Here is a 24,925-nt window from a genome sequence, read left to right as displayed (position 1 = left end):
TCTGTGCCGATTAAGGATCATACCGTTGTTGGGCGCTTCTGACAAGATTGAACGCATGCCTCTCAATTAGCTAACCAGATAACTCGTTCCGACTGTGAAGCTGAGTAGCTCAACTCAGGCCGGGCCCTGTTCTGTAAAAGTGCACACTCTGGATGGTAGTAAGGATGTGTGGAGAGCCAGACATGAGCCCAAGGGTAGACCGGGCCTGAACGTCCTGGCAGCTGGTTGTCCCTGATTGTGCGGCGCTGGGCGAACCCGCGAAATGTGGACCTAAGTTGTACCAAAGGTGACCTAAGGTGACCGTTGATCTAGTCTACCTAGGTTTATGTTAGAAATAAATTCCCAGCTGGTTGAAATTGATTTGAATCGCCGTCTCTCCCAGACAGTGAGAAACTTGGCTAGTACCAACCTCATAGTAACTGTGATATGGAACATGATGGTTCGGATGAACATGGAATTACTACACCGACTATGGTTACTATTGTATGCTACTAAATGATATACTACATGTTTGGCACAGGTTAGTTGCTAATCTAGAGATAAATATCTATAATTAACTTGATGACCAAATTATAATTGTACAACTGAGTTAGTCGCTTTTTATGCAAAATGTTGTCAAGCTAGCTCCACTTATAAAGCTTTGCATAATCCTTGGAGTTACTTGATTTTTGGTTTATGACGGGTAAGTCTAGCTGAGTACCTTCTCGTAGTTAGGGTTTTATTCCCATTGTTGCAAATGGTATAGTTTATCATAGCTATTGCAAGAACTGTTTATATCCCACCGTGGATGAGGAGTGAGCCCTGGGCAGGCATCTCTTATTAATCCTTCATATATGCTTTTGTGGGAGTGTGATCACGAACTGGCACTATGTATTTGAACTATGATGGCAGATGTTAGTTTCAAACTTTAATTTGCTTCGGCTACTATTTTATTGAACTTGGTTTGTAATAATCTTAATTTGTACTCTGATGAATGACCTGTATTTGTGAACCTTATGTAACATGTGACATGTATGTTGAATCATGTACGATCTTGGTTGTATGTTGATGGTTAATCGAGACCCATCGTGGTACTCGACGGACTACTGATTTTATATGGGTTCAAGTATGACAGTGCGACCGCTTGTGGGCTACCATTGTACTTGTGCTCTTATAAATTGGTCGGTTCTGCTACACCATCTATCTTGTTGGAGGCATCATCGAAGTCTCTGTTCGTTGGGATGAAAGTCCTACTCTTGCGCTTCTCCCAACGTTGTTGACATCTGCTTATGTCAATATCCTTCATGAAGGTTTCATTGGAGCACTTCTGCAAACCCATCTCCCGCTGCTCTCATCGGAGTTGCTCCTTACTGTGTTGTGCTTGCGTGTACGTCAAGCTCCTCTTCACAATGGTCTGTCCAACCTGCTTGGTGTTGGTGCAGTCGTTTGGTTCTTCGTAGTGGAACTTTGCTGCTATCACTCTTGTTTGGCATATGCTTTGCCATCGTTGCTGTTCGGGCGGATACTTTGCCGCTAACGTCGCTTCGGGCTTCCCCCTCATGCAGATGCTTTGCTGTTGAGTGTGTGATGGTCCCTAGTTGTGGATACTTTCCCACTTCGTCACCTGATCATCTCTGGTGGAAGCTTTGACGCCGTACTGCCGAATGTTCGTCTCGTCTCTTGTCGGTGGGTGCTTTGCCACCACGGCTTCATCTCTGTGTAGGCAAGGGTTGCGTTGATGTAATCTTCCTTCCGCAAGTCAAGTCGGTTAGGTTGAGGCGTAGGGTCCTTTGTATCAACGCCTTTTCCTTCTCCTTTTGCTTTGGGCTGGTCTAGGTTGCTAACCGCTACCTCTGTGGTTTTGTAACCTGCATTTCCTCTTAATAAAATATATGTCATGACATGTTCGAAAAAAAAGAATTCTAATAATAACTTGTTCAACCTTACAACTATTCCTATGCTAAAAAAATCTGATAACTATTCCTTGGGTTCTACTTCTACTTTTACCTTGTCTTTAAGGTTGAAAACAGACAGAAAAAATCCCGTTCCAACCCGTTCTGTTTTCTATTTTATTCCTCCCATTTCCATATTCGTGGGATCCCGTTTTCGTATTTACAAAAATGGGAGAGGGGGTTTTCTGCCCGTTTGAGCGGGATACCGTTTTCATCCGGAATTGACCTGCATTTATTCCGTTTTTCACCCGTTTTCAATCTATATGAGATATGTGTAGAAATTGATATGCTCGTAAACCTATTAATCACCAATTATGCATGTTAACATGTTAATACATGGCATGCTCATGAATACTGGACCGATAATTTTATACGTGTATATTATTTTGTGACTTTGTTCATGTATACTCAAGAATATTTGATCATATTATTCTAACTTAATTTTCTGGCTCTTCGTCTGTATTTGTCTGTTTCCGTATTTTCGTATATCCCATCATTTTTAGTTCCGTTTTTTACCGAACTCGATTCAGTTTCCGCTAAAAATATAAAAACGAAAACAGAAGAGGAGTTTTTCAGTCCGTTTTCGTCTCTACTTGTCTTCACCACTACTGCAAGTTGTTCCCGCCTTGAACTTGGCGTAGAACTCCCGAGTCCTGCATGCGAGCGCCAGCGTCACCACCGCCGCGGCCACGGTGACCGCGGTGATGACCAAAAAGGACTCCCTGTAGCACCGGACGCCAATGCACGTGACCCCCTTCCCCGCCAGCGCGGCCACCGCGCCCGGCTGCCGTGCCGCCTCCCGGTCGTACATGCGGCCGGCGACGCGGACGTTGAGGACGTACGTCCCCAGGGGGGTGGCCGTGCCGCAGAAGTTGCACATGGTGGAGTAGTACCTGAGACCGAACAGCTCCGACACGCTGGCGAGGATGAGCAGATTTGCGGCGCCCAAGCAGAACCCGATCACCACCGACGCCACGTACAGCGACCCGGGCACGCCGAACGCGATCAGCAGGTGGCCCAGCACGCTGAGCAGGAGCACGCCGGCCAGGATGAGCGGCCGCGGGAGGCGGTGCCGGGACAGCAGGGCCTCCGATGCGAATCCTGCGGCGACGCGGCCGAGGTAGTTCCAGATGCTGACGAGGGAGACGAAGGTGGCAGCACTCCGCCGCGGGTACCCCAACGACTCGCCGATCTGGCCCATGTTGTCGATCGCCGTCAGCATGCCGCCTATGCCGAACAACGACGCCGTGAACAGCAGCAGCATGTCCATGCTCACCAGCGCCTGCAGGATCGTGTAGTCCTCGCCGCGCGGCGGCGGCCGCAGTGAAAGCAGCAACCTTTGGCTCGCCGTCCCTGGTGCTGGTGGTGGCTGCTGCTTCGTGGCCGCGGTCGCCGCGGGCAGAGCCGGTGTTTCTGCAGCTTGCTCTTCAGCTGGCGCGTTGGTGATGTTGGACTTGAACAGCGCGGCCTCCTCGCGCAGGACGATTCCGAGCGGAAGCAGCAACATGAGGAACACGACGGCGGCGCTGGCGGCGTACTCTGCCCGTGTGAACTGGAACCGCTTCTGCAGGACGATGGCGACCAGGAGGTAGGCGGCGAGCGCGAGCGACACGTAGAGGAAGGCGCAGAAGGCGCGGTACTCCCGGCGTGCAGCAACGGGAGACCGCGGCGCGCGTATGACCCGTATGGTGGCGAGGAAAGCGACGTACACGGCGGCAGGGAGCCAGCCGACGAGGAGGATGAGGGGCCTGCTGTCGCCGCCGCCGCCTCCAGAGCCGAAGAAGGCGAGGTAGAGCTGGGTTAAGATGGCGCCGCTGAGGCCGACGAAGCCCTTGAGGAGGCCGAGCATGACGCCGCGGCTCTCGGGGAAGTTCTTGACGCAGGTGACGAGCGCGCCGGTGTTGGCGAAGGGCTGGGAGTTGGCGCCAACAGCGATGTAGAGGCAGACGAGCCAGAGCGGCGGGGCGGGGCTGACGCGGCCTGTGACGGAGAGGTAGAGCATGAGGTAGCCGCCGAGGCTCATGGCGGCACCGACGGCGAGGACGAGCCAGGGCGGGGCGAGCTCGGCGATGAGGCCTGCGTGGATGCCGATGTTGCCGCCCACGTCCTTGAAGAAGCCGACGGTGTTCAGCTGCTCCTGCGTGTACCCCAGCGTCGACTTGATGTCCTTGGAGTAGATGGCGAAGGTGTAGGTGGCGCCGGCGGTGGACAAGAGGAGGAAGGAGCCGTACGCCATGAACCACCGCCCTCGCAGCACCTGCGCGGCGAACGCCCTCGCTGTGGCCATGGCTGGCTGCGGACTGTTGTCGTCGAGTAGCCAAGCTGGGTCCGTCGCATTTGCAGCAGAGTGCGTGCTCTCTTCTAAGCGCAAGATTAATAATACAGCCAGGTTCATTGCAGTCTTCTCTTAGCCCACTCATACAGTAGTTGGCTCTTTACAGTTAATACATGGCCCACTTGTCTCTCTCACAGACTTTCTTGGTTCTTGTGCCCAAGCCGGCTGTAAGCTTATAGCCCGCTTCTCCTCTCTCTCCTCCCCTCTCTCCTCCACCTCAGCATTTAGTCGGCTTACAGCCTGCTATTATACTTGCTCTAAGGATGGCACCGTAATTATATTGGAAAAAAGCTACAGTTAGTTCAAAAGTTTGTACTTGGTGGGAAATACATGGATCATGGATGCGTGACAGTGCATGGATACTGAGTGGGAAACTTTTGTCTTTTTCTAGTTGCTTTGTTTTTTCTATAGGTTGCTTACCACTGGCTCGGTGGTTTGTAATCTGTGTTGTCAGGGTTTTCTCGTTGCTATGTCGTGTAACTCTCTTTCTCTTAATAAAAAACATGCTTAGATATGACCGTGAAAAAAAAATTGAACTTTAGACCATGAAAAGTTGCACATGTGTCTTGTTTGCTTGTTTACAATAGTCTCCTTAATCGTGCATTAGCTTAAGCAACCTGTCACTTAACACTGCCATGGGTGATTTTTTTTCCATTGGCATTTGGGAGGCTACAAGCTGCAACTAGTATATAAGTTGATGTTGCTATATTACCTAGTACAGTACCTTGCTAACCTGCCCACTAACAATCTATTGAAACATGACAGAATTGCTAGTTTGGTTCTATAGGGCTTTGTTTTTTTAGTTTGATCTTGGTGCACGTTTAATTTGATCAAGACAACAAAATATCAGCTGGCAGTTTACTATATGCAAAAACTCAAATCTAACAACTATGGGTTGCAACTCCACTTATCTGTGGCCGTCCATCATCCCTAAAGTTGCTCCCAGTGTTTCTGTGTTTGACACGTGTTCACAGATACTGACTACTTTCTTGGTGGATGCGCAACTTTTGACATGCACGAATCTTGATGTAAACTAAACCGTTGGATTACCGTTGGTGCACGTTTAATTTGATCAACACATAGGCGCATTGCAGTGGCCAGTGAGTCAGCGTGCACGGCATGAAATAGCTGTACCTATCAGCCGTGTCCAAAAACTGAGATTTACACTCCCTTAATATTCCATTGCCTGAAAAATTCTATCATAATGGCCTTTGCTAGTGTGCAGTCCATATATGATCTATACTATACCACCACTCAATTATGTTTGAATAAAATCAATGCAGGTAAGCATGTGTGAATAAAATCAATGCAGGTAAGCATGTGTCCGTCATGGTATATATATTTTGTAGGGATCGATGGCTTTCTCTCCCTCATCCTCTCGTCCAACATTGGTGCAGCTGCTAAAATGACAAGTTCAGCATCTGCACAACCATACCTGGATGAGTTCAGCATCTGAAGACTGAAGGTCTACCACACCGTTTTCCTTCTCTTCATTATTCGTGAGAAGCAGATGCTGTTACATTGATACTTTTTTTTTAAGTCAACACCTTGGGAGCTTAGAGGCTCCACCTGAATATATTTTCCACAGATTCCAGCAAGCTGGTAATGGAAGGTGCAAAGTACCTAGTACATGGACGACCCTTGAAGGTCACAGAAATACATGACATAGAGGAAGATAGGAGGAATACAACACCAACAGAAACAAAACAAACAACAACGACATGGTTCAGTTATAGGCTCAGCCTACATCTGAAGCTAGTGCGAGCACCACGTTTCCGACCTGTGTCGCCACCAAAGACATACTCTGAAGATCTCTAATTCGCAAGGAGTTGTAAGCGAGTCGGGTTCGACAGACGACAGCCAAGCGGTTGTAAGGTATTGAGTCAGAACAAACTAGCGACAACCGTGAGTTGCATCGCCTATAAGAGCATTTGGGTTCCACCCGACGCCCACTAACGCCATTTGGGGGGAGGAAGCTTCAAAGGGATAGGACTGCCAGGAGGAGAACGAGGAGATCCAGAGAAGAGATCAAGGTCCCCGCAGCCCAGCATATGATGAGGCGAAGCACTCAAGTGAACTAGAGGACGACAGAGCAAGCTGTTAACGGTGAGCACCTGGCGGCAAGCAGTGAGCGCAAAATCCAAGGGGTAGGAGGGTAGTCAGACTAGTAACAAGATGGGGAGGGAGAGCACAAGGACATGTCGAGCGCAAACGGGAGCAGGCGTGGGGCAACCACGGAGAGCACAAGGACATGACGGGCGCGAACGGGAGCCGGTGTGCTTGTGTCGATGCCTTCAAGAAGGGAAATGACGTCCTCGGACGCCACCATCGACGACCGAAGCACTAGGCTCGTAAGGGCTTTCGTCCCGAGACCTGCCTAGCAGATGCACGAAGCCCGAAAGTTGCCTTTGTGCTCGCTTTCGGTCGGCCCTCGGTAACCCCGAATTACCATCGCGTCCGCCTCCTGTAACAAACTACTCTTCTTAATGAAATATGTGCCCAGGCACAATCGCGAAAAAAAAGAGATGCCGCCTCCCGCGCTGCATAGGCTGGGTAGCCGACCTTTGGTGCAATGTAACAACTCTCTCCTCCGATCCCTCTGCTAACTTTTTCCACTGGCCTTGTAACCTTGGCGACCCTAGCATAAGAATTTTGATATTTGGATCTCATCAGAACTTTGTGTGCGGCGGTGTGACTAGTACTACCATATGTTTGCGACCGAAATAGCAGATTAAGATTATTATTATTATGTATCATGATGGGACTTTGGCACCACGGAAATCCAAAGAATAAATAAATCAAGTTAAGAATAACTGAGATTTATTTAATTTATATAATCCTAACTAGAGGATCCACCGTCCACAAACAAGAGAAATCATGCAAATCAAATTGAACAGATAAATATAGTATAGTGATCGATGCAGCCAGATTTAGGATCGATGGGATTCAATTGAATTCATGGATCCTGCTAGCTATCCGGATGTTTCTACGGCGGCCACTTGACCTCTGCGGCGGCAATCATTGAGAATGTTGACGTAGAACTGGCACCTGCTGATGTCGCTCCCATGCTGGTTGATGCACTGCATGCAAAATTAACATTCAGATGTATATGTACGTGAAAAAGTAAAACAAAAAACAAAAAAAAAAAACACAAATTAGCAAATAATAAACCAGATCGATCGAAGCATCACATACGTCTTGGAAGGCCATGGCATGGATTTGGCAGGGGTTAGACGGCGACGACGCACCATCATCGCCACCACCACTAGCAATGGCACTGGTAGTAGCAGCAGTGTGTTCGATGCGGAAGGTACGGGGGCCAAGGACAGCATCCATGGCCCTGTTTGCCATGGCCCAACTGGTGGACCAAACCCATCCCTCAGCAAAGGCGGATGCGATGTTGCCCAACACAGAGCCGCCGCCGGTAGTAGTTGCCGGAGCAGGAGCGCCGCCGCCCTTGGCCGCTGCAACGGAATGCATGCATGCAATAGCACAATGTTATAATATATATATATATATATATATATATATATATATATATATATATATATATATATATATATATATATATATATATAACTACTATCCTATAGCTGGCTACAGAATAACTTATTCTGTAGCCACTTTTGAGTTATGATAATTACTATGTTAATTTACGAGATTATAGTAACTTCTTACTAAGTGGTTTAATATAACGTTATGGTAAATATCCCCATGTGTTATAGTAACCCAACTATCGTAAATATGTATTGACATTATGGTAAATTAGTATATAAAATTATAGTAAATGGAGGTGGCTACAGAATAACTTATTTTGTAGCCGGCTACTGTAGCCACCTCCATTTACCATAATTTTATATACTAATTTACGATAATGTCAATATATATTTACTATAGTTGGGTTACTATAACACACGGATATATTTACCATAACGTTGTAGTAAACCACTTAGTAAGGAGTTACTATAATCTCATAAATTAACATAGTAATTATCGTAACTCAAAGTGGCTACAGAATAAGTTATTTTGTAGCCAGCTATAGGATAGTAGTTCTATATATATATATATATATATATATATATATATATATATATATATATATATATATATATATATATATATGTAGTTCTTCCTTGTAAAAAATGTTATACATGCATGCATATTGTCGACAACTCATTTGATCATATATACTGTATACTAGCTAGTTAAATAGACAAGGAATCAAACTGAATTGGATTAATAAATAGATTGAATTGGTAGTAGATGCTGCTGTATCGGACGCATTGATTAATTCATACCCGGTGCAGGCGGAGGGGCTTTGGCTATTTTGGCACTGGAATAAGATCTTCTACCTCCTCCTGCAAACCAAACCAAATTCAATCAATCGATTGATCATATCCTTCACTCAATAAAATTAAAAAGAAAATGATCCGCGATCCGTTATATGTATATTCACGCAGATGATGATGATATAAGATACAATGACATGATCGATCGAGGATCGTCAGCATTATATATAAGTGATCATGAACGACGACGTTCACGTACCCCCAGAGCTGCGGCCGCCGCGAGGCATGGCGGCTGGGGCTCGCGTCGGTGGTGGGTGGGATCGGCAGGCCGCCGGCGACTAGATCTCGGCTGGAGGAAGGAGATAGATGATGGATTTCTGGATCGATCGAGGTGGGCGCTGGTGGGCTATGTATATATGGCTAATGGCTGTCCTTTAATATATATATATATATATATATATATATATATATATATATATATATATATATACATTTTTCTTCTTCCGCAAGATATTACAATCTAAGTAGTACGTATCAATCTAGGGATATGGATGAAACATGGCCCCTCGCGATTTTACTGGAGTTTCCAAAGTGGCTAAAAAATTTGTTGGGTTTTTTCTAACCATTTTGAAAACCTACCTTATAAAAGATACACGGCAATTTTACATCCTTAATCTCGGACTATTTTTTGAATTATCCTAAGAGCTTTTATATATTTTTCTTTCTGAACAATGTCTTTTTTTCTTATTCTTCCCCACGTCTTTCCACCTTCGGATTGGCTCATTGATACACATATATTCCGGTGTGATTAGATCAATTTTCCCAAATGCAGAAAGATTGAGAGTTGAGATAATGTGTTGCTCGGAGTTGAGACTTAAATAATTAATGATGAGTTGTTGGAGAGCGGTTTTTCAATCTTACATAAAAAATCAAAATTGGTGGTAAGTTTTGGAAACTTTTGGAGTCGCACAGTAACTAAAACAAGTAATTCAAAAAATCTAGTTTTGTAACCTTTTTCAATATAAATATTAGAAAATAAAAAAATAACCCCATCACAATAGTTTCCAATAGCTTGCTCTAAAAAAATAAAAAACAGACCGGCTAAGATTTTCGAGAGAATTCCGTGTGGACTATTATAAAAGACACCGAAAAAATTCATCTTCCTTGCCTGCTAGCGGGCCGTAATCCAATCTATACCCACACCAACCTGGTGTCCGCATGCAGCTTTTGTCTCAACAACACTAAATCAACCCAAACATTGCGGGACCAAACTACTCCAATCCGTGATCTCCTGTCAAGTCAAACAAACCCAATTTATTTGGCAACCCGTGGGTCCTATCCATTAGATACCATTTTCCAAACTCACAGTTTGTTGGCTTTCGATCTGATCAGGTGCATGTTGGTCTATTTGAGTTCCCAAATATCCATGGTTTGATCGAGGCCATGTTCGATTCAAATTAGAGCATCTCCGAAAGTATACAAAAAAATCCTTTAGGTTTCTAGGTCGCCAAAAATAAAAGGATGATTAACCAAGAAGGATTTCTCTAACAGTTTCTAAAGGAGGAGATCGCGCCTACGTGTGTATCCTCGTCGCGGTCGCCCCAAGCACGCCAGTACGCCACAGCTCCGGCGCCCACTCCCAGCCACTCCAATAAAGTTGATTGCACCTAGTTAACTTTCAGTGTGTTTTGGAAACTACACGTGAAATCGTTGCTTGAGGTGTCTAAATGTTTAAAAAAGATTCATGTAAGTACATACAAAAGGATAGCATAGTGAGGACGATATGATGAAGGTAGGGGTAAAGAGGGGCAAGGTAGGGGTGTGGATGAGGAGGCCACTGCCAATTGGAGCGGTAGAGGATGGAGGTTTGTCATGTATAGGGGTGCGATGATCTCTGATGATATTAGGGTTGAGTGGTCATGGTGGAGAGCGGAGGTGCCAAAAAAAGAGTTTAGAAGACAGGTCCTGATTAATTGAGATGGGCATCCTAAATAAACCGCCTCTATTAATCAATACAAAGGTGGTTGTCTTAGGACGTAGAGCTTCTTCACACAGCCCTAGAATAGCAACGTTCCATTGGTCGGTATACGTCGATATAGCGATGCACCATCGATCAGTATAGATCTATGCCGATACTTACTTGGAGTCGCTGAAAGTGGTGTCGGTATAGATCTATGTCACACCCGATTTTAAGGACAAAATCGAATGCACAATATATGTATGCCAGGATCAATTTTCATACAAATATTGACTTCATTATAGTATCAAAATCAGAGTTGCTTACATAACGAAACATTATTACAAAATTGACTCGTGGGTCTAAAAGAAAATCTATTAATCTTCCAGCGGAAATGGACGTCATCTTCACAGGAAGGTTGACCAGGGGTAGCACCAGCCTAGAACACGTCATCGGGGTCGAAGGCACCGTCTTCGACGTACTCCTCCTCATCGTCTCCAACGTCTAGGTGGGGTAGCAGCGGGACAAAGAGGAAGGGTGAGTACATCGAAATGTGTGACACCAGAGCAAGTGTAGGAAAATATGACATGAGGCTATAACAAAGGATATGATAACTTTGTTTGACACCAGCACCTAAGCGACACACCTATTACCTTAGTTTCCTTAGCACCTATTTGCTAAGTGAAACCTCAGGTCCTCAGAAAAACTGAACCAACACTCGGATCCCATCCGAGCTAACCAACACTTGGATTCCATCCAAGCTAACCAACACTTGGATTCCATCCAAGCCTCCCAACTGAACCACCATTCCCTTACCAAGAGAACCACCCACTGAACCAGAGCCATCTAATCACGAAGAAGTCCAAGCCCGCTCTTGACCGTGAGCACGGCTGATATATCAATTTTACACTCTGCAGAGGTTGCACACTTTCACCATGAGTCGTGTTTTTCCCCCATTACACTAAACACTACCTAGGTGCCTAGCGGGGTCACACTACAATGCCTTTACAAAGCCCCTCCAAGCCTATTTTACACCTCCTCTAAGGTTTCTCCCTTATACATAAGTCAAAGACCCCAAGGGACCCCTCTTGAGCCACGTAAACCGTCCCGATGTAAAGCAAAACTTGGAGAAACTAATTAATTAGCCAGGTACAGCCCATTCCAGCCTCATGATTGTGCTGTTTTGCTGGGTTACTTGTCCATGAACCGGTCCTTAGAATCTAGAGCGGGTAACGAGCACCAACCCAAGGAACCTCAGTACTTATCAAAACCAAATAACTATCATACTAGACCGTCCATCCTGCTCAGATTCCCTAATCACCATGTTGCTAAAAGATAACGAACCCACATGTTGCATAGATCATTAGTCAATATTAAAATTATAAGCTTCCCAGCCCAAGACTTCAAACTAAGCATTGACTTCTACCCATCCAAACCTGGTTACAAGGATAATATGACAAAAGCTAGTAAACCTTATCATAGGATTCAATTTTTGACTCTGCATGCATCTAATGGTCTAACTAAACTAACTCAAAAGTAAAACAAATGTAGGTGCAAGTATGGTCAAGGACACTTGCCTTCAAGCTAGGTTTGGTTCGGGATATCGAACTCCTGATCCTGTAAGTTCTCGCACTCAGCACCTTCTGCTGACAAGCAACAAACATGGTCCACAAAACATAATAAGAATAGTACACCAAACAGTGTAAAAACATGCTATACAGTTTACTAACACGTAATACTCATCGATGTAAACTCGTGAGCGAAAGAACCACCTAAATTGGAGCTACGGTTTGCAAGATATGAGCTTTTGAAGTGAGTGGCAATTCTGTAATTAAACTAAACTCATTTTTGTAAGACCAAAGAAAAGCCCGAAGCCGCTTATCAATTTGTGTCACTGCCCATGGTGACAAGCACACGGCGATAAACAGATGTGTAGGAATGGCGGACAGAGTGACTGTCGTCAGAGGTGCTCTTCCGGCAAGGTTGAGCAAGCTACCTTTCCATGCCGGTATCCGATTCGGCACTGCATGGATTAAAGGCTGCTCATGTGACAGTTTTAGCTTGTGAACCGAAAGCGGTATTCCTAGATATCGGCATGGAAGTTTAACCACATGACATCCATGTTATAAATGATAGGCAATATAAATGACGAAGAATAGTAGATCAAACATAGGGGACACGAGATTTTAACGTGGAAAACGCTCCCAAAGTGAAAGGGAAAAACCACGAGCACTAGTCAGCAAATCTTTACTATATCGAGTGAGGTTACAAACGCCGGAGATTTACAACTTAGGGATACCCTAACCTGGGGGCCTTCCCATATACAAGTCTATGATGCCTATGAGGGAGGTGGTCTGTATATATAGGGAGAAAAAACCCCACACCCTTGTCTATTAGCAATACGGAACTAATAGATGGTGTAGTCCATCTTAACGCTAATAGGCCGCTTCGCTTTGGCCCAAGCTTGAATTTGGATCATAGCTCAACAAACTCCACCTTGAGATAAATTCCTTCTTGTAGCATAAAATGAACATTCACCCTGAAACAACAAAGAAATACTTCCGGTGCCAAATAGCCTCTTGGGCTAAACAGTTATACCAACTAAGCTTGAGCAAAGCTCAAACTTAGCAACAGGAACTGGCTTTGTCAACATATCAGCAGGATTATCATGTGTGCTTATCTTGCATACCTTCAGCTTACCTTGCGCGACCACATCGCGAACATAATGGTATTTGACATCAATGTGCTTTGTTCTCTCATAGAACATCTAATCTTTAGTGAGACATATAGCACTTTGACTGTCACAAAATAAATTAATGCAAGAATCATCTCCATAAAGCTTAGCAAATAAATCTTTCAACCAAACAGATTCTTTACATGCTTCAGCAATAGCCATGTATTCTGCTTCAGTGGTAGACAGGGCAACAATGGGTTGCAATGTTGCCCTCCAACTCACAGCACAATCACCAATAGTGAACACATAACCTGTGAGAGATCTCCTCTTATCCAAATCAGTAGCAAAATCTGAATCCACGTAGCCAGTGAGTCCCTTATCAGTCCTGCCAAACTTCAAACAGGCATTTGTTGTGCCACGAAGGTACCTAAAAATCCACTGAACAGCCTTCCAATGTTCTTTACCAGGATTAGCCATGTATCTACTAACCAAACTCATAGCATATGATAAATCAGCACGAGAGCAAACCATGGCATACATCAAAGAACCAACAACACTAGAATATGGAACTCTTGACATGTACTCAAAATCCTCATCTGTACTAGCACATTATAAAGCTGATAATTTGAAATGAGGAGCAATAGGAGTACTAACAGACTTTGCATCATGCATGTTGAAATGATGAAGAACTTTCTTAATGCAACTTTACTGACTAAGAAATAACAAACTAGAATTTCTATCTCTTGTAATCTCCATACCTAGAATCTTCTTAGTAGCATCAAGATCCTTTATCTCAAACTCACTACTCAATAATTTCTTTAATGTAGTGATTTCTTTCTTGCTCTTGGCAGCAATTAACATATCATCAATATATAACAGCAACTATATAGGTGATCCATCAACAAATTTAATGTACACACAGCTATCAAATTCAGACCTCTTAAAACCATGTGACATCATAAAAGAATCAAACCTTTTATACCATTGATAAGGAGACTGTTTTAAACCATATAATGACCTCTTTAATTTGCAAACATGATCCTCCTTACCAGGTACTATGAACCCTTCTGGCTGGTCCATGTATATCTCCTCCTCTAACTCTCTATGAAGAAACGCAGTCTTTACATCTAACTGCTTAAGCTCAAGATCTTACATAGCAACAATACCAAAAAATGTATGAATTGAACTATGCTTTACAACTGAAGAGAACACATCATTATAATCAATGCTAGGAATCTGACTCAAACCTTTTGCTACTAACCTTGCCTTAAATCTTGGAGGTTCACTAGGAGACAAACCCTCCTTTCTTTTGAAGATCCATTTGCAACAAACGGCCTTCTTATATTTAGGCAAGCGCACAACATCTCATGTGCCATTTTCTCAAGTGACTGCATCTCTTCTTGCATAGCGGAAATCCACTTCTCGCGGTCACCAGAAACAACAGCTTCAGTGTACGTAGCCAGCTCATGAATGTTCTCAACCTGTTCAGCACAACTAAAGGCATAATGAACAATATCACATTCCTCAATTAAACGTGGATGAGGTCCACAACTCCTCTTTGTTCTGCTATCTGCAATAGACTGATTTTGAGGCTGCAAAATAGGAGGTGAGTGCTGAACAATATCATGAACATTGTTATCAACAATTTTAGTTTCCTGATCATCTACGTGCTCCACCTACATGCTAACATGTTCCTGCTCCTCATCAAAACCAACTGGTGAAACATCTGTGGACAAGTTGTCATTAAACATAATAGATTCATTGAAAACAACGCTCCTGCTCATAAAAGTCCTTTTAGTTTCAGGATTCCATAACTTGTATCCTTTAACTCCAGAACCATAACCAAGAAATAGACACTTAATGGCTCTAGGTTCTAGCTTTCCATTATCAACATGAGCATAAGCAGTGCAACCGAAAACTCTCAACTGTGAATAATTAGTAGGCATACCAGACCATACCTCAATGGGAGTTTTCTTATTAAGTGCGATAGAAGGTGACCGGTTGATCAAGTAACAGGCGGTGTTAGCAGCCTCAGCCCAAAAATGTCTGTTCATACGAGCATTGGACAACATGCAACGAGCCCTTGAGATGATCGTTCGGTTCATGCGCTCAGCCACACCATTCTGCTGAGGAGTGTATGGGATGGTGTGGTGCCTAACAATGCCTTCTTCCCTGCAGTAATCATTAAAAGCATCCGAACAGAATTCACCATCATTGTCAGTACGAAGCAATTTTACCTTTTTTCAATTTGCCTTTCTATCATAACTTTCCACTCTTTAAAAGTAGCAAAAGTATCATCTTTATTTTTCAGAAAGTAAGGCCATACTTTTCTAGAGTAATCATCAATAATGGTAAGCATGTAACGAGCACCACCATAAGAGGGCTTATGAGACAACCCCCACAAATCAGCATGTACATAATCAAGTGTACCTTTGGTGGTATAAACAGATGCATTGAATTTTATTCTCTTATGCTTACCAAAAATACAGTGCTCACAGAATTTCATCTTACCCACAGTGCAGCCATCCAGCAGGTCTCTCTTGATCAATTCTGCCATACCAAGTTCACTCATATGCCCAAGACGCATATGCCAGAGATTAGTTTTACTTGGTTCATCATTAGAAATAGCAGCAGCAGTGACAGAACCATGTAAAGTACTTCCTCTAAGAACATATAACTTTGCAGAGTTTATATCACTTATCATATAAATGAGAGAGCCTTTTGATACCTTACACACTCCACCTGAACCGGAGTGTTTGTACCCCTCGGCATCAAGTGTGCTGAGGGAGATGAGATTTATGGCCATCCCTGGTATGTGTCTCACATCTTTCAGTGTGCGTATCATGCCATCATGCATCTTGATTTGAACGGAGCCAATACCCACAATCTCACGTGGGTTGTTATCTCCCATACGCACGATATCTCCACTCTGTATAGACTTGTAAGAACTGAACCAATCTCTGTTAGGGCATATATGAAATGAGCATGCAGAATCAAGTATCCATTCATCACGATCAGCAAAAACAACCAGAACATCTCCTGAATCAGAATTATCAACAACGGAGACAACAGAGGCCTTACCATCACCATCGGATTTATTTTTTGGTTTATACGTACCGTTTTTTTTCTCCTTATTCTACAGCTTCCAACAATCCTAAATGACATGAGTATCTTTCTTACAATACCTGTTGAACTTATCCCTGCCTCTGGACTTCGAACGGTCTTTACCGTTCTTGCTCTTGTCTCGATTATTGTTGTTGTTGTAGGTTTTCTGCTCGGGCCTGCCTCTAATCTGCAACACTTCGCCCTAGGAGGACGACACATCAGACTAAACCATACATTTCATCTTCTCCCTCGTCTGGAGGGCCTCATATACTTCCGCAAGGGTTAGTTCATCACGGCTTAATAGTATGGTATCTCGGAAATTTGCAAACGAAGTAGGCAGTGAGCATAATAGTAGAAGAGATAAATCTTCATCATCATATTTTACCTCCATCGACACTAGGTCGACAACGATCTCCTTAAAGATCGATAAGTGGTTCATCACCGAACCACCTTCTTGTAGCTTGTGCGTGGACAACTTCATCTTCACGTGCATCTTACTGGTTAGATCCTTGGACATGCAGATCGATTCCAGCTTGAGCCAAAGTTCTACGGCAGTTTTCTCCTGCAGCACTTCTTGCAAAATATCATTATGTAGATGAAGTTGAATCAGAGACAGAGTCTTACGATCCTTCCGCTTCTCTTCAGCGATCCATGACTTCTGCCCTTTTTCTCCGAAACGAGCGCCTCATCAAGATCCGAAGATTATGCCAGAATCTCCCGCATCTTGACTTGCCACAGTGCAAATCTCGTCTTGTAATCCAGCAGCAGTAGATCAAACTTCATCGATGCCATCGCGAAACCCTAAGGTCAAACCAAGCTCTGGTACCACTTGTTATAAACGATAGGCAATATAAACGATGAAGAACAGTAGATCAAACACAGGGGATACGAGATTTTAACGTGGAAACCCCTCCTAAGGTGGAAGAGAAAAAACCACGGGCACCAGCCAGCAAATCTTTACTATATCGGGTGAGGTTATAAACGCCGGAGATTTACAACTTAGGGATACCCTAACCTGGGGGCCTTCCCGTATACAAATTTATGATGCCTATGAGGGAGGTGGTCCATATATATAGGGAGAAAAAACCCCACACCCTCGTCTATTAGCAATACAGAACTAATAGATGGTGTAGTCCATCTTAACGTTAATGGGCCGCTTCGCTTCGGCCAATCTTGAATTTGGATCATAGCTCACCAATCCAAACAGTGACCGAAAAAACTCCGTTTTCACTGAATCGGAGTGGCCACACACTTGTCCATATTTGTGAATAGGCCTGAAGCTTCACCAAAAATCCGCAGGATCTCCTTCATGACAGCAACATCCCATTCCACCGGGGTTAAGAAGACAACCAGGTCATCTGCGTAGAGGGAAGCACGACATCCTGCTGCCCTGATCGACAGAGGGCTGAGGAAACCATTCCGGTCCGCATAGCAGATAAGGCCGTTGAGCACCTCCATCACAAGAACAAACAGCATAGGCGAGAAGGGGTCGCCTTGCCTGAGGCCTCGAGCATGGCAAATCCTGCTTCCCGGTCTGCCATTTATTTAGAAGAATCTTTGTGCTTGCAGTTGAAAGTAAGGCTAACATCCAGTCACGCCACCGGCGGCTGAATCCCATGAACTCGAGCAGCTCAAGAAGGAAAGCCCAGGAGACGGTCGAAAGCCTTTGCGATGTCAATTTTCAATAGCATAGACGGTCGCTTGACTGAATGCAGTAGCCGGCAACTAAGCTGGACCGTTTGGAAGTTGTCGTGGATGCTTCGTCCGCGGATGAAAGCACTCTGGTTGGGGCGCACCAGGTCACTAAGGAACCTGGCTAGCCGGTTGGCCAAGCATTTTGCAACCAGCTTAGCAAAGCTATGGATGAGGCTAATTGGTCTACAGTCCCTTATCTCTTCCGGATTGACCTTTTTCCTCAGAAGTATCAAGAAAGACTCGTTGAGAAGATTGAGACTTCTGAAATCTCTTGACCAGAAGGCATTGAAGGCCAGCATGACGTCGTCCTTGATGATCGGCCAGGCGCGCTTATAAAAAAGCCCCGTGAATCCCTCAGGCCCTGGTGCCTTGTCGGGTGGTAGACTTGCAATGGTCTCCCAGACCTCTTGCTCAGAGAATAGGACGTCCAAATGTGCAAGCTCCAGGGACGGCAAACCAACAGCGTTGAACCCGACATTCCCCTGCCTCGCGAAGGGTTGGCCCAGAATACTGTCGAAGTGTGCGAACAGAGCGGACGCCATGTCCTCATTTTGTACTAGTTCAGAGTCCTCGACCCTCAGGCTCGTCACTGTATTCTTTCTCTTCCAGTGGCAAGCTTGTGGATGGAAGAATTTAGTGTTGGCGTCAGCTTCAGCAAGATATAGAATCTTCGAACGCTGTCGAAGTATGGTTCTGTTCAGCGACGCCAAACCCAGACATTTCATCTTGAGCTCATTTCGCAGCAGCTTTTCTTCGCCGGAGAGTGCACGAGACTCCTCGGCAACATCTAATCTGAGGATAACTTCTCTTGCTAACGACAACTGTAAGCGAATGCTGCCGATTCTCTTTAAACTCCACGACTTGAGCGCCTTCGCCACGCTGCGAAACCTGTAGTCCAGCACCCGAAAAGGGTCGGCGTGGAGGAGTGTTGCCGACCACCCCACCGCGACGACATCGAGAAAATCAGGGAGCTTTGCCCAGAATGGTTCGAACCTGAACCGGCCTCTTGCCCACAGCACGGAGTTGGTCTGCAACAATAGCGGACAGTGATCCGAGCGATCAGAGGATAGCGCCCTGCGTAGAGACAACCAAGTTTTCTGAATAGAGGCGGGCCACTTGAGATGTCCATTGTTCATGGATGTATTGAGGTCACAAGTTTTCTGGAATTGTTAACAGAGACGGAGCACTTAAAACGTCCGCTAGTAATTGATTTACAGAGCTGGTCTGTCTCTGAAAATCTAAAATACTGTCTTTGAAATTATTTTAGTACTGGAGCTGGACGGAAGGTGGTGGACGGGTGAGAACTCGGGACAGAGAGGATCTAGACAAGGCATTTTCCAAAGTACATGATAGGAGTGTTTAGGGGTTTGGACTATTTAGTAGATTAAATTTAGTTTTCTGTATCCTTTTTGAGATTTTTGGCATTTTTCAGAGTACAGTTCTGTTTTGATTGATAATAAACAAAACGTTTTGAGTTTGGTTTGGTTGTCTAAGGACACGTCGTGTGTGTACATAACTGAAAGTAGTGTACTATCACGATTGTCATTTCTACTGTAATAATAATAATAATAATAACTAACGTGCTCCCCGATGGATCGTCATTGGATATGCTGCTACGCAAAAGTTGTAGCAGCAGATCGATAGCACGTTATTGGTCTGAGACACCGGGTGGGCCAAAAGCTCAGGTTCCTGTCTTCCTCGACAGGCTTTTGCTTTGCCTGTTACCACTGCCATCTCCGTCCTAGAATGAAAGACGCATCGTTAGATTAGACTCGTTATTATGTAATAATATATGTATTGTTATTACATTATAGCTATTATTTAGAACAATAATTGTTAATATTGTTTTTATAAATTTAATATACGTAAAATAGGTTGATTTGAACCGGAAAAAAAAAATTGCATGACTGAACGACCGGGGCAGCATGGGTTTCATTTTACTTCGGCCGGGTCCCATGATAATGAGTAGATACATCATCTCATCCACCCTAATCTTTGCTGTCCCGGTTAAGCTTTCTTTACAACAACGGCACACAAATACGTCAAATATAGGACGCCATGTCACACTGTTGTGTGTCCATCTACTACCGTACATTTCGCGATGATCGATGTGTCGTCGCGTAGTTATATAATATAATACACGCATATTAAAAAAAAGGTATACAGATGCAGGTCGTCGTTCATTGTGTGAAAACAAGCATGCGCCATCTTTATTTTGTCCTGCTCTGCTGCTATCGTTGCTTCATTCTCAGATCTCAATGCTGCTCAGCTGTTGCACTCTCATTCTTTCTTCCTTGCTTGATTTCTTGGAGCTTTGTCAAGGTGCTCTCAAACAGGCCCTAGTAGTCCTAGCGGTAGAGCACTCTGCCAAGGTGCTCACAATCCTGTTACCTGCTGGTTCTCTGATAATTGCTCCTACAACTCGTTGCTTCTACAAGCTCTGGTTCTCTGATAAGGCGCCCCGATTAGAACGTGGCATTTTCTCATGAAATTTCTACAGGTCTCGTTCCTGCGTTCCAAACAGGCCACAAATGGGCATCGCAACCGCAAGACTTCTGACAAACTAATCAGAAAATTACCGGCAGAAAGCTAAAGGCGCCACAAAAGAAAACTGAGGGGAATAAAAAGGCAACAAAAAAAGGGAAAAAAAGGGAGAGAAGATCTATGTACAACAGATCATGCCGATTAGGTTGTTGGTTCTGTGCCAAGAACCACTTTTGACTTTGCTTGAGCTGAGGCTGCTGAGCACAAAAAAAGAAGATGAGAAATCTGCACTTGTCCAGCCAGCACACAAACACCTAACACGGTTCATCATCATCACTGCATGTACAAAACTTTTGAGTCTCATCCATCATGCACGCGCTTGAGCAGCAGCTACTAGCATCATAGTCAGAATCCTCAGCTCACAGCTCCAGGTGCTGCTCGTAGCACAGCTCGCTCATGCAGGGGGACAGGATCTCCTCCTCCAGCATCTTCAGCACAGCGCTCATAGAATGGCCGCTGCCCCAGGTCTGCGTCGGTGCACATCGCTGCGATGTCCAGGATGGCTTCCACGGCTTCCACCTCCACATCCCCGCACCGCTCATCGATGATATCCTCCAGCCGGTGCTCCCCTGTAAGGGTGTTCAGCTGCAAAAGGCGGTAATGGATTTTGAGGATTTCACATGACTCTTACTCATTACTACTTTTTAAGGTAGAAAATGTAAGGGGAAAAAAGAACACTGCTTACCCAGCCAACAATGTTCAGTCCCTTCTTGATGAAGCATGAATCGGTTGGCCTCTTTCCAGTCACCAGCTCCAGCAAAAGCACTCCAAAGCTATACACGTCTGATTTCTCAGTAGCATGCCCATTTTGCAAGTACTCTGCCACCAAAGTCAGAGTAACCAACCAACCAACCAGTTTCAGTTTCATCAATTGGAGCTGTTCAACATTATGTCTTGAAATACATGTCTACGGATTACAATTTCCTACTGAACATTTTTTACTGTTCTTGTTTAACTTCATGCTGTTGGTAGTTTTGCCCTACAAGATGCATTTTCAATCTTATGTTCCAGACCAGTAAAACTTAATTCCAACTTGATAGCTACTAGATGTTTTTTTTCCACAGCGTACTGAATCACAACAATATCATCCAACTAGCAAGATAAGAGATGTACCTGGTGCTAGGTATCCAAAGGTGCCCGCCACGACAGTGGTAACATGGGCGGCATTGTCTACAAGCAGCCTTGCAAGGCCAAAATCAGAGACACGAGGCTCCAAGCTTCTATCCAGCAGTACATTACTGGCTTTGATGTCCCTATGCACAATCCCAGGAGAGCAATCATGGTGCAGATATGCCAGGCCTCGAGCCGAGCCAAGGGCGATTTTCATACGCGCGTTCCAGTTCAATGGCTGGTCCTCTTGTTCATCTCCTGCCGTAGGCACCACATCATGTAAGCATCAGGTAAGAAGGCATTACACTGGTGTAAAAAATTGCAATCATGATCATGCCAAGAGATGCATAGGCATCCTTACCATGAAGGTAGCAATCCAAGCTGCCCAGTTCAACAAAATCATATATGAGTAGCTTTGCTGTGGGGAGCCGGCAGTAGCCTCGCAAGTTGACAAGATTTATGTGCCTGATGCTGCCCAGAATCTCGAGCTCCTTCTCGAAGGTCCTGTCACGACTTTCGCGGCTGAGGTCAATCCTCTTGACAGCGAATGATGTTCCATCATCCATCACCATTTTGTACACTGTGCCAAAACCCCCACAGCCAACCACATCCTCTTCATCAAGCAGCTCCAACCTTCTAATAATCTCACTTGACGAATATGGAAGGTTCCACTGGTATGTCACAAGCTTTGCACCTAAATGATGACAGCATCATAAGTAAAAATAGTGGTTAGCGGCTGTAATTGGCTTTTTTTTTTATGGAAACAGTAGGAAATGGTGTCAATTCATTACCATCAGGAACAGTTTGCTTGTCCATCTTTACATAGGTTCCACCAATGCTCTTTTTCCTGGACAGCAAGCAAACCCATAGGAATCCAAGTACAGCTATCAAGGCAAGAGCCAAGGTTGACATTGAGCCGATCACAATGCCATTCAGAAAGTGCGATGTCTTGTTGTTATTGATTGGAGAAACACCTATTTGAACCAGAAACAAATAACTCCACCAGTCAGTCACACACATTGCACGTCCACCAAAATCTTGAAAAAACAGTTCAACACTATGATTTAATAGAAATGGAAGACTTGCCAGCTGAAGAGAGTGGATCGGAGTGCGGCAGCACAGCAGGAAAGCCGAGGGTTCCACGGCAAGCCTTCTGGATGGACAGGCCACAAAGCTCCAGATTTCCAACAAACCTGCATCACGTGAACAAATGCATAACAACAATAAATACAGCTATCCAACATCATAACTAGGAAGCACGCAGGGAAAGAAGGGACAAAGGAGCTTACGAGCTGCTTTTGAAGGTTCCGAGGACACCAACATTTGGGATCTCTCCGGAGAAGAAATTAGTAGACAGGTTCCTGGGAGATTGTAAGTGCGTGCCCTCTCATCAGTTTTTACTTTTACATCATGACCATTGTGTTTCCAACAAGGGCACGCGAGAACATCACACGAAAACTTACAGAAAGTGAAGGTGAGTAAGGCTTCCAATCGAGGCCGGTATTGTGCCCCTCAACAGATTGCTGGACAGGTCCCTGCGATTTGAACACATTAGATAAAATAATCATAACACTGTAAAATTAAAATCACAAGCAGGCAATGAGCAATGGTAATGTGAAGGGCCATACAAGATTGTGAGGTGCACAAGCTCGCCAATCTCTGAAGGGATGCCTCCTTGCAGGTAGTTGGCTCTCAGGTAACTGAGCATACACATAAAAGAAGTAAACATTTGAACACTCTGCCGATTCAGCTTAACAAATCAACGACACTGGACTAGACAAATACTAGTAGTAAATAGATCATACTAGTAGTATCTTACATTGCTCTGAGCTCGGTGCAGTTCTTGATCTCTGCAGGGATTGGGCCGTGCAAGCTGTTCTGGTGCAGAGCTCTGAAAAGGGAAAAAGCCCATCCGTCAACAGGCAGCAGCATAAATACATTCAGAGGCAGCACACAAAAAGAAAAAGACAATGCAGTTGGTATCACAGATATGTCTGCCTTTTTATTCAGGGAAATACAATACTACTAAATCTAACAAAACAGTGAAGAAAACATTTGATCCTAGAAATCGTTCAAACAAGCCTTACAGTCTGTGCAGCTTGTCGAGCCTCCCGATGCTGGGCGAAATGATGCCCCCGAGCTGCATGTATGGGAGGTTTCTGCACAGAGAAGAGCACGCACGCGCATGGCGCATTATTGTTATCGTTATTCATCAGTGGCAAAGAAAAGCAAAGCAAAGCAGGGGACAAGGAAGGAATCCAAGAAGAAGGCGTCGGTAGCCGAGCCATGAGGCACACATTTGGGGGGACATCTGATTCAAATAACCGAGGCAACCAAAAAGAGAGAGAGAGAGAGAGAGAGACAGAGAGAAAGAACTTAAATGTTAAGAGAATATGGGAGGGAGGGAAAGAAGAAGAAGGCTAGAAATGGGAAGAGGAAGCAGATGGGGCGAGGAGGAACGCACATGGATTGGACCCTGAGGTCGGGGACGGAGCAGGAGATGCCCTCCCAGCCGCAGGGGTTGGGGTCGCTGGGCCGCCAGCTGGTGAGCCGCTGCACGGTGGCGTTGAAGGCCAGCTTCAGCTCCAGCAACGCCTCGCCTGGAAGCACGCAAGCAAGCAAACAAGAAACGGTGGGTCAGCACTCAGCACTCAGCAAGGGGACAACAATAGCATCGCCGGGGCTGGCTGAAGGAAATGCAGTAAGCAGACGTACCGTCCGGGGCGAGGGCCATGGCGGCGGGCGTTGAGGAGCGTAAGAGGGCGAAGGCCATGGCGACGAGGACGGCGCGCAGGCCCGCCGGTCCCTGTCCGCCCTGGCAGCGGGTGCTTCTCCCCTTCCTCTTCCACCTCCTCGCCTCATTCTTGTCCATGGCGGAGGCGGAGGCGGAGGCGGCTTCTCTCTCCTTGTCCTTGGGTCTTGCCTCTTGGGAGGGTTCGAAGGAGGAGAGGGGAGCAGTGGAGTGTGCGAGAGAAAGAAGAAAGGACAGAGGACTGAGCCTTTAATTAGGTCTGAGCTCTGACGGGAAAAAGGCTGACCCGGATGGACGTGCTTCCCGTGACTTGGCCCACTGGCGAGTGAGTCCACATGCTGTGGCGCCTGCTTGGGCCCAGATGTCAGCGAGAAGCGCCGCGTAGGCACGGCCCACGACGTATGCTTTTGTTTGTTTTTTCTCCCTCCCCAAGCATAGAGTAGAAGACAGAGATTTGAGTAATTTAGAAAAGCTTTTATGCTATGCTATAATCCTTTCTTCCTATTTGAGAAAAGAATGTGATAGATTGTCAA

At 45.1% G+C, this 24,925-nt stretch overlaps 2 protein-coding genes and 1 pseudogene across 2 annotated transcripts; all 3 read right to left on the bottom strand.

Annotated features, from left to right (window-relative positions):
• Window positions 1–2,520: 2,520 nt before the first annotated feature.
• On the bottom strand, window positions 2,521–4,218 carry LOC136504030 (protein NUCLEAR FUSION DEFECTIVE 4-like). The gene has a single exon (XM_066498920.1). The coding sequence runs from the start codon at window positions 4,216–4,218 to the stop codon at window positions 2,521–2,523; it is 1,698 nt and encodes a 565-aa protein (XP_066355017.1).
• A 2,837-nt stretch (window positions 4,219–7,055) lies between these two features.
• Window positions 7,056–8,951, bottom strand: LOC136502746 (uncharacterized). Its single transcript, XM_066498000.1, has 4 exons — window positions 8,815–8,951; window positions 8,565–8,624; window positions 7,462–7,730; window positions 7,056–7,346 (listed from the first exon to the last, which is right to left on the bottom strand). The coding sequence occupies exons 1-4, from the start codon at window positions 8,840–8,842 to the stop codon at window positions 7,239–7,241; spliced, it is 465 nt and encodes a 154-aa protein (XP_066354097.1). The 5' UTR covers window positions 8,843–8,951; the 3' UTR covers window positions 7,056–7,238.
• Window positions 8,952–20,671: 11,720 nt separating this feature from the next.
• LOC136505293 (LRR receptor-like serine/threonine-protein kinase FEI 1) lies at window positions 20,672–24,599 on the bottom strand (annotated as a pseudogene).
• Window positions 24,600–24,925: the final 326 nt, after the last annotated feature.

Source organism: Miscanthus floridulus, chromosome 14 (genome assembly GCF_019320115.1).
Source record: "Miscanthus floridulus cultivar M001 chromosome 14, ASM1932011v1, whole genome shotgun sequence".
NCBI lineage: Eukaryota > Viridiplantae > Streptophyta > Magnoliopsida > Poales > Poaceae > Miscanthus > Miscanthus floridulus.
The sequence above is the reverse complement of the archived record's forward strand: the minus strand, read 5'-3'. Positions and strand labels throughout refer to the sequence as shown.